This window comes from Phycodurus eques, chromosome 17 (genome assembly GCF_024500275.1).
Source record: "Phycodurus eques isolate BA_2022a chromosome 17, UOR_Pequ_1.1, whole genome shotgun sequence".
Classification (NCBI taxonomy): domain Eukaryota; kingdom Metazoa; phylum Chordata; class Actinopteri; order Syngnathiformes; family Syngnathidae; genus Phycodurus; species Phycodurus eques.
In genome coordinates this window covers 11,099,104-11,115,643 of record NC_084541.1, presented here as the reverse complement: position 1 = coordinate 11,115,643, position 16,540 = coordinate 11,099,104, and the positions used below count along the sequence as shown (strand labels likewise).

At 40.2% G+C, this 16,540-nt stretch overlaps 1 protein-coding gene across 3 annotated transcripts in view; it reads right to left on the bottom strand.

Moving 5' to 3' along the window:
* The window catches only part of gabrg2 (gamma-aminobutyric acid type A receptor subunit gamma2), a 77,845-nt gene extending 64,908 nt beyond the window's left edge, over positions 1–12,937 (bottom strand). For all 3 annotated transcript variants that reach the window (XM_061702143.1, XM_061702144.1, XM_061702145.1), the window contains exons 1-2: positions 12,517–12,937; positions 1,448–1,587 (exon numbers count right to left, since the gene is read on the bottom strand). In XM_061702143.1, coding sequence (XP_061558127.1) covers positions 1,448–1,587; positions 12,517–12,626 — 250 coding nt within the window. In that variant the 5' untranslated portion in view covers positions 12,627–12,937. The remainder of the gene's footprint in view (positions 1–1,447; positions 1,588–12,516) is intronic.
* Positions 12,938–16,540: the final 3,603 nt, after the last annotated feature.

Below are 16,540 nucleotides of genomic sequence, written 5' to 3'. Positions count from 1 at the left end.
ACGAAATGTTGTATTGAACAATAAGCAACCGATCTGCCACAACCAAAGTTTAAACAATGATTCTATGAGTGAGAGTACAAAGTTGGGAGTGTTTGAGATTAATATTATTTTAAAACCCATTTACTCAAATTTGTAGACAACATTAAGGCTGGTGGGCGTGGTCTTCTCCAAGTCGCCACCCACTCTTCCTACGCCCCGGCCATGGGGTATTTAACTCTATACTCACACCTTTCTCAGAGTTGCGTTGACTTGAGTTGAGGCTTCTTTTTTCCTTCTCCTCGTACCTGTGCTGGCAGCTCGCCAGCTGGGTGGCCTCTGGCCACCCTTCCCCCTTTCTTTTGTTCCCTTTTTGTCCTCGGGCACCTACTGGTACCACCACATACGCGAACGCCCACCGCAATCAAGCTGGCGGCATTTTCGATCGAAGAAGTCGACTATGCGGCTCCGATCGCTTTCCCTAGCCACGATCGGTCGGCGGGGCCTTGACGAGCAACTGCCGGCATCCCGGACGGATCCCGCAAACCTCTGAGGGCCAGAGCTCAGCCCGCCATCAGGTCAACCGGCAGGGAAGTTATGAGCACATCCCAAATGGGACAACAATTTTTCTTTCCTAGTTCTTTTTATTTTTGTGCATCTGGTTTTTCTTCAACCCAACCTGCTTCTTTCCCGCCTGAGGTCAGACGGAAGACCACCCCAAAGACCAGCTGATCTGCGTTCGTGAGTCGACACTGCAATCCTTACTATGATGTACAACATCAGTGCGTAATAATTGTGGGGAAATTACTAGCTTCATACGAAATCCCAACTTTTCCTTCTCTCACTCTGACTCAACGCATTAAACGCTGACACGCTCATTTAGTTTAGCCCAGCGACCACACACGATGTCCTCCTTTCCATTTTCGTACGCCTGATTTTCTTTCTTTCGTTTACCCTTTGTGTTATTTGTTTGTTGTAGTTGTGTGTTTCATTAAATATACCATAAAATCCCACTCGTGGTCGTATTTTGTGTGTGTTCTGAATTTGAGTAAATCTCTGTAACCTAGGACTCAAAATGTCATAGAGTGTAGCAACCTACAAATCATGAGACTGATTTAAAAAGGTGTGTCATCATTTCGCCTAAAGTTAAACTTGAAAAATTTGACGTGGTGCCCTTTTCGAGACATTAGTTTGATTTTAACAATCAAATCAAATTTATGATAAAGCGGAAGTAACGCAAACGTCGCTCCCGGCTTATTACTTTATCCTAAATTAATTGCAATTCTTATTTATACATACATGATCGCTACACCATACTGTAATACTGCAGTACCTATCACAACTTGATTAGCTAGGTGTGATTGTAGGTTCCTGGGTACCTGCTTCTAGGGCCAAATTGTCCCTAGAAGCCTAAAAGTGGGTGTTTGATTATTTGACTAAAACGGTTCTGCCATGAAAAATCAGTGCCTACCTCCAATGTCGGGCCTCAGTTTGTTGTCGTATCCGTCTAGTAGGCCATTGAGGATGTGCGTGACATCACTCTCGTACACCTTTGGGGTCAGCACCCACGTCTTGTTGGCCACCTCGTCGTCATCATCAGTCTGAAAGGAGCTGCGAAGAGGAGATGAATACATGAACTCATTTTTTTATTTTTTATTTTTTTAAAAGAGGACAATCGCTTTCTTATGATTTTCTTTATGAAGGTTATAATTATGATGATGTATGAGGACCTCTAGAGTTTCAAAAAGCTACCATATAAGTACTCTAAACTGGACACTGGTCAATTGCAATAGCCCCATGCACCCTATAGTTTGATGCCAAATGGTATAATTTATAATGTACACATAAATGACTCTATTCGAATATGTGGCTGAAATCTTGGTTATATCCTAATGATGCTTTGTGCCATTCCAGGCTTCTGGGAGTCCTACAGAATAATTTTATTCTCAAATACACCTCTTCATCTTGGTGAATGAAAAGGTAATAACATCTCAACAGCCCTTAACCACATATGTCACCAAGGCACAGGTGTTTGTTTATCCATCCATCCATTTTCTGAGCCGCTTCTCCTCACTAGGGTCGTGGGCGTGCTGGAGCCCATCCCAGCCGTCATCGGGCAGGAGGCGGGGTACACCCCGAACTGGTTGCCAGCCAATTGCAGGGCATATACAAACAAACAACCATTCGCACTCACATTCACACCTACGGGCAATTTAGAGTCTCCAATTAATGCATGTTTTTGGGATGTGGGAGGAAACCGGAGTGCCCGGAGAAAACCCACGCAGGCACAGGGAGAACATGCAAACTCCACACAGGCTGGACCGGGGATTGAACCGGGGTCCTCAGAACTGTGAGGTTGACGCTCAAACCAGTCGTCCACCGTGCCGCACAGGTGTTTATAAAAAAGATAAAATAAATAAATAAATAAAAGTATTGTTCTTTCATGGACAGGCATGATGTTGATAAATTACATGTTTGCAAGAGGTTCTGTTTTTCATTGTTTATATTCAAATTGAATGCACACGGCCAACACAATAGCAAGGCCACAGCAGAAAAATGTGGGCAGATTGACAAACAAACACATATACACATGCGTACACACTCACGCGCGCACACACAGATTTAACAGAAATAGAATTTCAGTATAGTGCAAAGATGTTGCACCTGCAGTAAGCATCGGATGAGATTGGGGAGATGGCCCGCAGCACACAAGAGCAACCTTGAACAAGCTCTGAGCTTTCTCTTAGCAAGGCTTTGGGGGCGATGAGATGGAACAAGGCTTCTGGATGAAATAATAAAGTATTGAAAAAGGGGGGCAGAGTAACAGATCTGATAGCGTTCTTATGTTCCGAGGCTGAGAGCCAGGAATAACAGTTTGACCTGCACTTTTCCTTGGATTGCCTTAAGAGCCATCATGTGGCATCCATTTCCACTTGGACACCCGGGCCGAAACATTAAATCTTCATTATATTACTCAGTTGGCCCCTTTTAAAAATGTTTAGTCCAGTTGTATAAAGGAAGGGTCTTGCAGCCTATGTTTGGATTTGTAAGTGCAAAAATAAGATAATGATTCAGGTAAGTCAGACAGTTTTTTCGGCACTTGCTCCAAAGTGTTAATAATTTTTAAAAGAATTTCAAACATATCTGATTAAGAAAGAACGCTTCTAGTGTACCTTTAATATGATTCTTTTTTTGTTGTCATGCTTTATCAGATGTGCTGTAACTTTTTTTTTTTTTTTATGTAATGCTTTCGACTTTATTTATTGTCATCGTACTGTATACTGTACTATAAATACTTTGTGACTTGTTGTTTTGTTCTCATGTTATTCTCTCAGCACCCCTTTTTAGGGCTGGCTCTTTTTAGGAATGAGTGTCACAAGAAAAGCCAAAGAAAAAGAAAAACGCATGCATACATAATCCTTTGATGCCTACGGAACCGATGTCTCACATCTGGTAAAAACTTGGATGTTTTGTGCAAGTTTATTGATGTTTGTTTTCAATTACCATATTGTTAGTTCAATTCTGAATTGTACAACCACAGTGGTGTACATCCACAGGGGAGCTCGACATTAGCGGTTGTACACTATCTTAGTGTACATGGAAAAGCTCCAAATACATCAAACGGAAGAGCCATGTGTTCTTCGGCACAAGCAGATCTGTGGTCTTGCCTGCTAATTGAGCACCTGAAGGTCCGTTGAGACGCCTGAGCCAAAGTTTGTTTTTCATGCATATGCATGTCCACGTCCGTGTTTGCACTCAATGAACAGTGCTGGGGTGAAATATCACGTTCAAAGCATTCCGTAATTCTCATTGCATACCCAAAAATAAGTGCATTTGCTTTGGATGTGGCACTTTGAAACACACAAAGCTAATCTCACCCAATGCGAGTGCCATGTTTAGCATCAGTAAACCTATAAGATCATGATATCAGTGTCTTACATCACCATCTACATTAAACTCCTCAGCGAGAGAATACAAGCATGTGTTTGCCTGTTTCACTCGGACTGTGGCTATTCAACGGCCCAAACTGAAATGAATCTTTGTGCTTATCACTGCTCAACATGAAATTAGTTCTACGCCCATGCAGCAAAACAACAGCCCCCGCTTTGGTTGTCACATTGTGACCACAGTCCTCCTACACGATGCCATTTGTCACTTTTTAGTTACAAACAAAAATCGAAATCCATCTAATGCTACTTGAGTGACCATGCACAAGTTGGCGAAGACATCACTTCAAGTAGGTCAGTGCCGTTATACTCTTAACTGACCCGTGGCAGGGAAAGCTGGACTATTTATGGGTTCAACTTAAGCCAGATCATATGCATTCAACTGACACTTTATTGAGTACACCTGCACAACATAATGAAATCCAAAACAAGAGCATATAAAGAATACGAGAGAGTTTACTATATAGTTTGTAGTGATGTAGGACTACACTGCCAGAAAGGAAAGTCAATTCTCTGGGATTTGTAAAAAGTTCAACACTGCCTGAACAGTTAAAAAAGATTTTATGAAGGCGACAGTTTAACTTTGTGTGGTTTTACATTCAAAGAACTTAGACGTTAACCACCATCACAGAATGGATTGTGTTTGACTTTGCACTATAGAAATTGATCTGTTGGAATTGCTGAAGAATGCTACCACACAGCCAAAATTAAAGCCACAGATACCAGGCAAACAGCACTTAGGACATGACATCTGAGCATTCTGCATTGCTGTTATACAATTTCAAATCAATTAACATTTTTGTTCTGATGGTGGAGAACAACATTAGTCTAGATGGTCTATCAAAGAGATCTTCAGTATTTGTATTTGCATCTTCTCCTAAACTAGTCTAGATGGTCTATCAAAGAGATCTTCAGTATTTGTATTTGCATCTTCTCCTAAACTCAAAGACAGAACTAAGAGGACCAGAGACAGCAGGGACTGACACAAGTGAGAAAACAAAGCATGTGACATGCAAGCGCCTCCTCTTGTCTCACTTTGACTTTATCGCCATGCCAACTCGGGTGCGTAAACGCCGGTCATCATCGCCACGGCCACTTCTGACCCTCAAATCTGAAATGACTGACCTCAATACCTTGGTGATGAATACAACAGACTCTCTGAAATGAAACTGTCAGCTTTACCTCCCTTCTGGTCCAGTCAAATGCTCAACATTGAGAAAAGGAAGAAATGGGAAACCTGACATCTACATACTGAGAGTTGAGACATAACAATAGTGATCATTACGGAGACATAATAATCGTTTCAAAATTGTGTATCTTGACACAACTTTTCAAGTGATAATAACAGACCACTTTTGGGTTTCTCATTCAAGAGAATAAATGGGACTACACCATAGCTGCAAGGGATGCACCGACATGTTTTTTAGACAGAGAAGCAGTTCTTGCATTTGAGTACTCACTGATAGAAAGTGCTAATACTTTATAATGTCATTACATCTTACAATTGCGATGATAGTGTCTTGTACTGTATTTTATTCAAATATTTTTACAAAAACACAAAATATACCTTTCCTGATTGTGGCATACATTTCACTCAAGGATAACAATTTTTAGAGAAACAACTTGTCATTACTGACGTTTTAACATCCAACAATCTTTCGGCACTTTTCACTTAAATGTTGAATGTAACACCAGGAATATTTGTTCTAAAACTGGCAGGACAACTGAAGTGATACGTTATCACACCATTGCTTACTTCTTTTTAAGATGGACTCTGTTTAAAAAATAAATTGAGGTGCAGGGTCTATTTCATTCAGTGTTATGTATTAGCTCTACAATTGCCATAGTTATCCAAGTAACAGTAAGATATAAGTTAGTTTTATGTTATTATACAGTGGTTAACTTTGCTTTACACTGGTATCACAGTTTGGAATGTTAAAATGTTACTTAAAATTACTAATACAGTGACAGTTGGAGACGAACAAAAGCATTTTCATTACTTTAGAGTGTTTCCTATGGGAACATTTGTCTTGGATGTCAACCAGAATCATGGTACAATCATGGTTTGACTGGAAATTCCACTGTATATGTTAGATTGTGCTAAGTACAAAATGTCCCTTTGGTCATACAGCGTATTATTGTTTATTTTTTTAATACACTACTCTAAAGTTGCACACTATAACAGATTGATTACATTTCCTTTATTTCCAACTATGACTAACTGATTCTAATGCAAACAAATCTAAAATCAACCACTGTCTTGGAACAGATGTTCGAAGTAGTATTTTCTTGGTATTAATGACAGTTTATAGATGATTTCCAAACAACAATAATGTCACAGCACCACATCTGATGCCTTCTTTAGTGTCTGCGTCACAAAAGGACCTCATGCGTTCCCAAATTGGACCATGTGGTCACTTTGCTGTGAAACATGCCCATTGTGTAGTTTCGTACTGTGTGATGACATCACAATCACACAGACATCACAATATATAGTAACTGCCAATGAGTCACAAAGAAGCATATTACTGAAAGTGGGCCCTGGGCCTCGAAAAAGATGTCTTATGTAAGCATATCATGCAGTGTATCACAGATTCAGATTTTCAATGCTGTTACTGAAAACACACATGCCGTTTGATTACATGACAATAGTTACCCACACTAGACTAATTAACTTATTAACTAGTACAATCACTAAACATTGCAATGGTTCGTAATTGCTCTCGAAAATCACAACTCATTCAAACAATAACAGCAGCAAGGAAGTAATCGGCACAATAGCTGATCCACGCCCACAGGCCACAGCATTTGGTACGCCTGCACAATCTAATGAGATCCAATGAAAATCTTCCCTTGCAAAGGAAACAATGCACATTTTTGATTGACACTGGCAGACTGGTATTAGCATTATGCTTATTAATGTTGTTTTAACTAATGGTGGTGTAGTACGTAAACTTCAATACACATGTTTTGTGTTACCAACCTGAGGGTTAAAATAGTACAAACTCCTCTCAGTACGATACAGTGAAGTTGTACGCCACTGCAAATCACAATAATCCTAAATGAAACTTAAACACCTCTTAAAATCGAGGGTCCTCGGTTTAACGTTCGTCCTGACTCCTGACATTTTCAGTTACTGCCATATGTTTTTTTTCTGTTTTATATTCATGCCCTTAAAGTATTTTTCAGTCAAATATTTACTGTAAATATAAGTTACCTACTGCGTTAGTGTGGTGGACAACATACTCAACATTTAATTGGGTTGTGTATTACAGCAGAGGCCACTATATGAGGCCATATATTTATAATTGTGTTAAATACCGTTTTACAGGGATACACTATTACCACAGAATAAGTACATACAATTGAATACTTACCGATAACAAGTATCGTTACTTGACAATGTCATTACGTCTTGCAACTGTGGTGAAACAAATTTTCATCACAATTGCACACATTTTACTCAAATATAAAACTTTTTAGAGTAACAACTTGTCATTACAATGTGACAACACTAACAGAATTAATCCCATATCCATCCATCCATCCATTTTCTGAGCCGCTTATCCTCACAAGGGTCGCGGGAGTGCTGGAGCCTATCACAGCTATCATCGGGCAGGAGGCGGGGTACACCCTGAACTGGTTGCCAGGCAATCACAGGGCACACATAAACAAACAACCATTTGCACTCACATTCACACCTAGGGGCAATTTAGAGACATCAATTAGCCTACCATGCATGTTTTTGGGATGTGGGAGGAAACCGGAGTGCCCGGAGAAAACCCACGCAGACACGGGGAGAACATGCAAACTCCACACAGGGGGGGGCCGGGGATTGAACCCCGGTCCTCAGAACTGCGAGGCAGATGCTCCAACCAGTGCTGTCCGTGCCGCCTAAATCCCATATCACAAAACAAAATAAACAAAACAAAATTAATCATTACAAATGTGATCGTAGTGTGTGTTAACTAAAGCGTTACCAAATATTTTAGACCATCCTAGAAACTCTACTGACCACACCAGAGCTGTCAAATGTTATGGAACGGCCGTATTTTGTTACGCAAATCACTAAACGGTAACTCGTTACAGCCGTAACACTGATTGTTCCGGATATTGGAAAAAAATAATAATAATCAAGCGTCTGACATTACCGGCATGTCCACATTGAACAGCTACTTGCTGCACGGTATTTTATTACGCACCCTTGCTGCCAAGCCACAGAGGCGAAAGTTCTCTTTGCGTCCGGTTTCATCGCATTGTAAATCACTGATCATCGCCTCCATGGTAGTGAATAAGATAAACTTCTTACCATGCTTCTTACAAGTGCCACGAAGGGAAGACAAGGAGTGGATAGGCGAATACGATGTCAAAGCTATGCTAATTGCTAAGCTATTGTTACATGTTGTCGCAAAACATGGAAATAAGTGATTTGCTGATACAGTACACTTGTTACATAGGTCTGGCTGGAACCACGTTTTTGCGGAGAGTGACCAACTTTGAACGACAAAATAACAGGCCAATTCATACATGTTTAGAGATCTAAAAATAAAATACGGTAATACACCTTCAAACAGGACCCTGCGTCTGAACAGGTAAATAATTAGTACGTCACTGCACACGTCACTTCAGAACGTGTGCTGGTTAGAAGTATATTATTATTATTATTGTTAAATATTTGTAAAATAAAATAACCTTTAGTTGTCCCACATGGGAACATTTGCATCATTTTAGCAGCAATTGTGGATATAGCACATAGAAATATGAAATATAAATAGCATGCAAGAGAAGATTTACTCGAAGTACATTCCACAAAATAAAAACCAAAACTACTGTCCATACTTAAACTATCCAATTCAATCTATCACTAATGTTATTTGTTTGTTAGCAAAGAGTGCTGAGTTTTAATTTTGATGTTTGAGATCTGATTAATCTAATTTAATAGACTTGCTTTTTTTTTTTTGTTACCAGGGCTTAAAACAGAATTGGCAAAAGCAAATGAATCCATAGAAAAATATTTTTGATGATGGCATGTCAAAACCTCATATACTGGTATTTTAATTCAGGCGGCAACTGCGTCTACCATTACAAGGTTGATGTAATAAAAACATTAAAATGACAAATATTGAAGCCATAAGCTATTAATGATTATGATGGTCCCACGATAATGTTCTTGACAAAATTTGAAAAGATGGAAATTCCGACAAATTTGGACAAATTGTTCCGGAAGTGAATTTTTATAGGTTGGCAGGTCTAATTAGATTTCCATGATCCCGACATATCGAGGTGACGAAAAAAGCGTAAGGAACGAGTATGTATGTATGTGTTCAATTACCACCTTACTCAATACTTTTCATGTGGTTGTTTTATAGTCATGGCCTAGAAGTGTTTTTTTTTTATATATATATTAATATGTACGGTAATTAGGACTACACTATCTCGTTGGCATAGGTTAGTGGTAAGACTTCTAGATGTTCTGACTTTCATACAAATTCAGGTTACATCACCGCCATAGGAATGGAACTCATTCGTAAACCAAGGCCCCATGAATTTATTACTGTGTTGAATATACTTTAACTTTAGTCATATGAAGTCCGATGTAGCTCAGTATGTTAACTGAAATAATAGCCATATGTACGATGCATGGCAGTTCTACACTACTGCCAACCACAATAATAAACATACTGTGAAATACCTTTCTAAGAGGAATGAATGCTGGAAATGTAGCCTATATCATAGAGGTAACGAGAAGGTGCAATTCCTGTAGAAATTGCGTGTGAATGCTGCAATGCACTTGAATGGGCTGAACACGCAGAAGTAGGAATGGTGCGACTCCGTTGAGAAATAAGGAAACTGTAACAAACATTTTTTAATTTGTCTTATTGTGGCTAAAATGCGGGTATTTTTGTGTTGCACAGTGCAGAATGTGGGTAATGTGGAAAACATGTAGTAAGTGGAATGGTTTGAATTTGTGATGAAATGTGGAAGCAGGGGGGAAGAAGGCAGAATAGAGTGGAATGGGGGAGAATGTGGGTGTTTTAACAGTAAAATGTGGGTGAAAATGTGGAATGTGGGTGATCTGGGAATGTGAGGAATGCAGAAATGTGTGTTGAAGAAGTTCTAAATGAGCTGATTGTTTTCAAAGTGAAAGAGAATGATGTGAAGGTATTTTGTTGAAAGTGTCATTGGGAATGAAGGGGAATTATTTGGGTGTAAAATGTGGAATTGTGGGTAATGTGAAAATGTTGCGGCTCAGATGAGTAGTAGCACGTGTCGCGTGAATTTTTCGAACATGTCAAAGTTGGAACGGAGTGAATCGGATGTAAAATGGCGAATGGCCGTCAAAAAACACGGCAGAATAATAAAAATAAAGATAAAAATAAATGTAGAATAACATATGTGTGAATGCATGAGTATTCACACAATTACTAGGCTTTACACAATCAGGATTTTTGGGGCTGATCACCGACCAGCGAGTTTAAAAAGAACGATAACCGATCACCGATCCTATCACAAGATGGAGCAATGTCTCTCTTTAAATGACCTGTTCATTTACTGTATATACTTGTGTACTTAATCGCTCAAAACATTATATTTACAATAAATAATGTATCCTTCCTCATCTATTTATGCCAGTGAGGCATTGTGACAGACAGAACAAATGAATGGTCTTCTATTACATGGCAGGAAGTACATACAGTAATTAATGTATCCACTTTTTGTGACATTTTTGTTTGTTGGTGTGCCATGAGATTTTTAAATTGTAAAATATGTTCCTTGGCTCCATAAAGGTTGGAAATCATTGCTCTAGTCAGGTCATGTATTCTAATCAGTCAGGTCAAACCAACATTACAACACAGTGCTAACTTACTGTAATTAAATTACTTTATTGTAATTAAATTACTTCACACACACCAAAACATTATAGAGCATGATTCGACAGAACGGCAGCATGTTTATGCACAACCGTTTGTGCTAGCACTAGCTTGCTAGGCTACATAAGGTTTTGTTGCCTGCTTGCAAGCCGTATCGTATTAAAAGTACGTGAACATACCTCAAGCAAGCCTTAAACGAACGTCCTCTCCTGAGCACCGGTGACCACCAGCACACGTTTTTCCTCATTTTGTTCTTATAATACAGTCAGCGCGAGCCACTCTTGTTGTCGTCACCATGGTAACGAGTGTATCAGGTCGCATTTGAGTTGACAAGATAAAGCCCAATGATCGTAAAAAATGGGATGCGGTGGTCCGGAATATAAGATTTTATTACAGTAGTCTGACTCAACGGCGAATTATAACATTAAAGCCGATCAGCATAAAAAGCTAAAAATCGGCCGATACCGATCAGGCCGATCAGATCGTTGTAAAGTCTAGATGATTCTGATTCTGATTCTGATGAATACAGTAAATATTCTGTCATAATATTATGAAAAATGTGTAGGCCATAAATATAAAACAATCAAACGAAAAATCCTTAGCGCTAACTAAGCGTGCCTTCATGTGCCGCATGTCCACGTATTCTTTTACGCAAATTACGCAAACCTCGTAATGTGGTATCACGTGACATCTATTTGAGGTCTGCCGTTTTTTCTTGAAGTGGATGACGCTCGTTAATTAATTAAGTGGCTCTACTTGAGTGTAGGCCACTATTTGAGGAACTGCTGTACTGTATTTATATTTGAGTATAACAAAACCGTTTCTAACGTTTGTTTTCATGCAGCACGCTGTAATAAATGACGGACAGACGGACATACTTAATACGGTAATGCATTTCACTACAAGAATAAACACAAAAATGGAGCATGACAAACTGTACTATCTTCATAAAGGCAATCTTTGCGACAGCTCTTGTACTGAATGTATCGTTCATGTGTACTTAATGAAATGACCTGTAATTTTTATGACTCCATTTTTCCCCCTTATCTCTATCCAGCTGGGAACAGACGACTAACCATCCGTTCTGTCGTTCTCCAGTTTAACGATAATCATAAATAATGTTCTAACAGGCACATCAGCAATGGAAAAGCGTGCAGTGAATTCATAGTACGAGCTGCAAGAAAGATTTGCGCATATGTGCTGTGCCTTTACTTCTCTATGTAACCGTCTGCCATTTTGAAATAGTAAAAATACATACAATAATTATTTCAAAGGTCGTCCACAATCTGCTCACTTCTTCTGTAGCCGTCATCACACACTGTTGTATGAACCTTAAGAGCCGTGGGGCTTTTTGACTTATATACACTTGATCCTTACAAACGGCTTAGCGCACACTACATGTAGCATCACTTTAGCTCGCCTGGGCTATTTTAACAGCAGCCTAGAATCATGAAAATAGCCCTTCAATATTAATTATGACACCCCAGGAGGGCTCTAATAGCTCATTTCTCTCTCTCTCTCGCTTTTAAATTCATTATAATACTCATATAACACATTATCGGACAGTGTGGGGGTGTCTTACGGGTGACGAAAACAACACGAACGAGAACGACGATGTGACATTTAGCACAATTTGGTGGTAGCATCGTCGGCTAGGCGGAGGCTAACGCTAGCTTACTGCGAGAGGGAATAATAACAGTTTCGGAGGCGAGCTCGCTCACCTGGTGGGGAGGTTGAGGGCGATGAAGAGCCAGAGGAACAGCTTAGGGGAAGCCATGGCCGTCGAGCACTTGGAGGCTAAATTTGGTGAAGCCGTCGCCGCCCTCGTCATCCTCGTCTCCTCGCCTGGTGCAGATGTCCGTCTTGTTTAGTGGCTTCCCAGCCCACGATGCATCGCGCAGCTTTTTTTTTTGCTTTTTTTTTTTGCTTTTTTCACGCGAGGAGCCCAGCCAGGCGAGAGATTGTCCAAAGCAAACAAATAAGAAGGGTTAAGAGAAAGCGAGTCCAAAAACCCCTGCCTTAAAAAAAAAAAAAACTTTCCTATTTTGCGTTATAGTCGAGCAGGGCCCTAGAATTACACACCTCGTGGGACGTGAAAGCAGCCTCCGTGTGAATGCAAATTGAGAAGAAGGCTGCGGGCTGAGCAGAGGCACATTGCTGCAGCGCGGATCTACACGCACGTGATTTCACCACGCACACACACACGCTCCATCCACAGCATCATTAGCCGCATGCTACAAGAAATAATAATATATACCTTGGTTGACTGAAGGTGTAGGAAGTATTTGAGACCATATTGCACAGACAAATGTCACTATTAGATCTGGACAATTTATATTCTTGCATTAACTGCGCTTGTGCAAAGGTGAGAAACCTTCAACCCCTGGGTCATATATGGTTCTCGAGAGCATTTGACTGGACTGGAGAGGCTGAACACGCTGAATGAGTTTATGCTTCCATCAGCACCCTGGACAGTTCCTTTAGCGGCACATGTTACCCATATTACCAATCAGGACCAGAAACAGTTCCTTTTTTTCTTACATAATAATAACTGTACAGTAATAATGGTGGTGCACTAGTCAAATTCTCCGATTTTTGTTAAAAATTTTTGCGGAACCTATCACCAGCAATCTGCTAGTTATATGCGAAAGGTCACGTGACCAAACCCGGAAATCAGATTAGTTGAACAGGTTGTTTGAAGCTGAACTTGCTAAAATGATGTTTTCTTTATGGCTGGTGTTTTTGGACAAAAGTTAAATACATATATATAATTTATTTATAGAAATATGATATCTGTAAATATCAATGTCTTGTGTTAAATATAGACATTGCAGACATTTAAAGTTCATACGGTTGATGGTGCCAAAGCTCTATCTCAGTAGGAGCATCATACATTGGCATCCAACAAGTATATTGAAGTGATACATCTCTTTGTATGGCGGGGAGTTGCCCTCAGATGCACTTGCATTGCATAATGGTCAGCACAGGTAGCAAAAGTGAAACTAAATTATAGCACAGATGTCTTAACATACAGTAAACTGACCAATCTTGTGGCTCTTGATGTGAAGAAACCAATATAAGCCAGTTCAGGGAGCCCTGGTTGTTGAAATTTAACTAAGGATTAGAGACAATCACAGAGTCAGAGTAAAAGTAGGAGGTGGTCGAGGAGAGAGAAGAGTTACACTACAAGACGAAGAACAATTACTCTTATAGATGAAATACAGGCATCATTCGTAGACCATGTACACGGTTTGATAATGAGAGACGCAGAATGCAGCGCATCCCAAGTAGATTCCACCATAGTGTCCACCATATTCTGAAGATTCAGAGACATGAAGACAATTGCTTTTTTCCCTTATGTACAAAACATGTTTACAGTATGAATCTATACAGTGCTGTACACATCAAGGTGTTTCTACACAACGATTTTCCATTATACTTGTAGGCCTATGATACTGTTTCCTATTTTTTTTAATGACAAGTGCAAAACAGATGTTTTTTTTTTTTTTTGTGCAAAAAGCATTCCCATTTTGAGCAATAAAGATTTCATGCAGCTTTATGATCGGATCATCGTGTTTTCCTTTGTTCTATGTTGTGTATAATGACTGTTCAGTGGTGTTTTTCATTTTGATTGACTTGGGGTCTGATTTAACAACAATTTTTGGTTTTGAGCACTGAGTCTGAATGTAGCTTGAAATTTTATTTATTTTTTTTACAGTTTAGAGAAATCAATGGAGAGTTTCAAGAAATGTGTCTTAGCAATTGACAAAAACTGGAATGGATGGACACTCATCGTACATCATAATGAACTTTCATTGTTCGATCTGTTTTGTAGCCAGATATTAGTTTTTTTTTTTTCGATTTATTTATCACACTCACTTAAGTTACAACCAAGCAAAATATGCCAGTAAAGAAATTGTGTATCTGAGTTTTGCCACACACTGGGAGTGCTTACAAAGCGAACTGGGATCTCTCCTCTGACCCAAGTCACATTTCTAATATGAAATACCTTTGAGCCATGGTAGGAATCAAACCTTGGTCCCCTGTGGCTTATACCAAACTGTGTGACCGCCACCACATCATAAATATGAAAGAGAGAGAGAGAGAGTTAATGTTTGTCTCATGGTCATTGGAGATCCTGAACACTGAATGCATTAATGCTCTCAAGCCCCTGAGCCCCCCTATTCACTCCACATGCAGCCTTTTTTTTTCACCATGGGCAGTTCTTTATCGTTTTTTTTTTCTAGAGTGGAGCCTTTCATGCCGATGATGTCAAAGCAAATGTTCCCATAAGAAACAATTTAAAGGGCAGGGTGGTGGACTAGTGGTTAGCATGTCTGTCTCACAGTTCTGAGGTTCACGGTTTGAATTTTGGCCCTCGCCTTCTTGTGTGGAGTTTGCATGTTTCCCCCATGCCTTTGTGGGTTTTATCCGGGTACTTTGGCTTTCTAAAAACATGTATGCTGTGGGCCATGACCAAAAGAACAAAATCCCGGATACAAGCGGCCGAAATGAGTCGGGGGCCTCCCTTAGAGAAGGGGTGAGAAGCTGGGTCATCCGGGAGGAGCTCAGAGTAGAGCTGCTGCTCCTCCACATCGAGAGGAGCCAGATGAGGTGGCTGGGGCATCTGATTCGGATGCTACCCGGACGCCTACCTGGTGAGGTGTTCTGGGCGGGTCCAACCGGGAGGAGACCCCGGGGACAGCCCAGGACACGCTGGAGAGACTACGTCTCCCAGCTGGCCTCGGAGCACCTCGGGATCCCCACAGAAGAGATGGAGGAAGTGGGAGAGGGAAGTCTGGGTGTCCCTGCTAAAGCTGCTGCCCCTACAACCCGACCTCGGATAAGCGGAAGAAAATGGATGGATGGATGGACACGACATGATATGTACACCAGCACAATCTAATTAGATCCAATCTGTTTACCTTTATAAAGATAATAATGCTTAAATAATGCTCAAGTATTTTTGATTTTACAATTTGTTTACTATTTTGATTAGTGTTGTAGTGCACTGCATTGTATTGTTCCAATTAGGGGGAAAGCATTTTACAAACAGCGGGATGATTGTTTTTTATTCTGTATACTATGTTTTGTGTAATATGTCTACATTCATTCATTCATTTTCCGTGTCGCTTATCCTCACTAGGGTCACGGGCATGCTGGAGCCTATCCCAGCTATATTTGGGCGAGAGGCGGGGGACATCCTGAGCTGGTCGCCAACCAATCGCAGGGCACTTATAAACAAACAACCATTCGCACTCACATTCACACCCTCTGGCAATTTAAAGTCTTCAATTAACCTACCATCCATGTTTTTGGGATGTGGGAGGAAACCGGAGTACCCTGAGAAAACCCACGTAGACACGGGGAGAACATGCAAACTCCACACAGGCGAGGTCAGATTTGAACCTGGGTCCTCAGAACTGTGAAGCAGATGTGCTAACGTGCCGCCAATATGTCTACATGTCTATGAGTTTGATAACAGTTATGTTGCTTAAGCTGATCAGTAAGGTTGGTATGGATAGAAATGTAAATGACTCCACTTTGGAATAAATGCACTTTCAACAACTTTGAAAAAGTATTGCAGCTCTGTAACATATTCTTGCATTGCCCCTTACCATATTAGCCCTACTGCTGTAAAATATACAAATGCTGCCACTTTGATTAGGTGTAACCTCTACAGTGGCTCTTGAGGGAGTGTGTTAATGGCTGGAGGGAGCATATACTTACGATATATATTAGAAA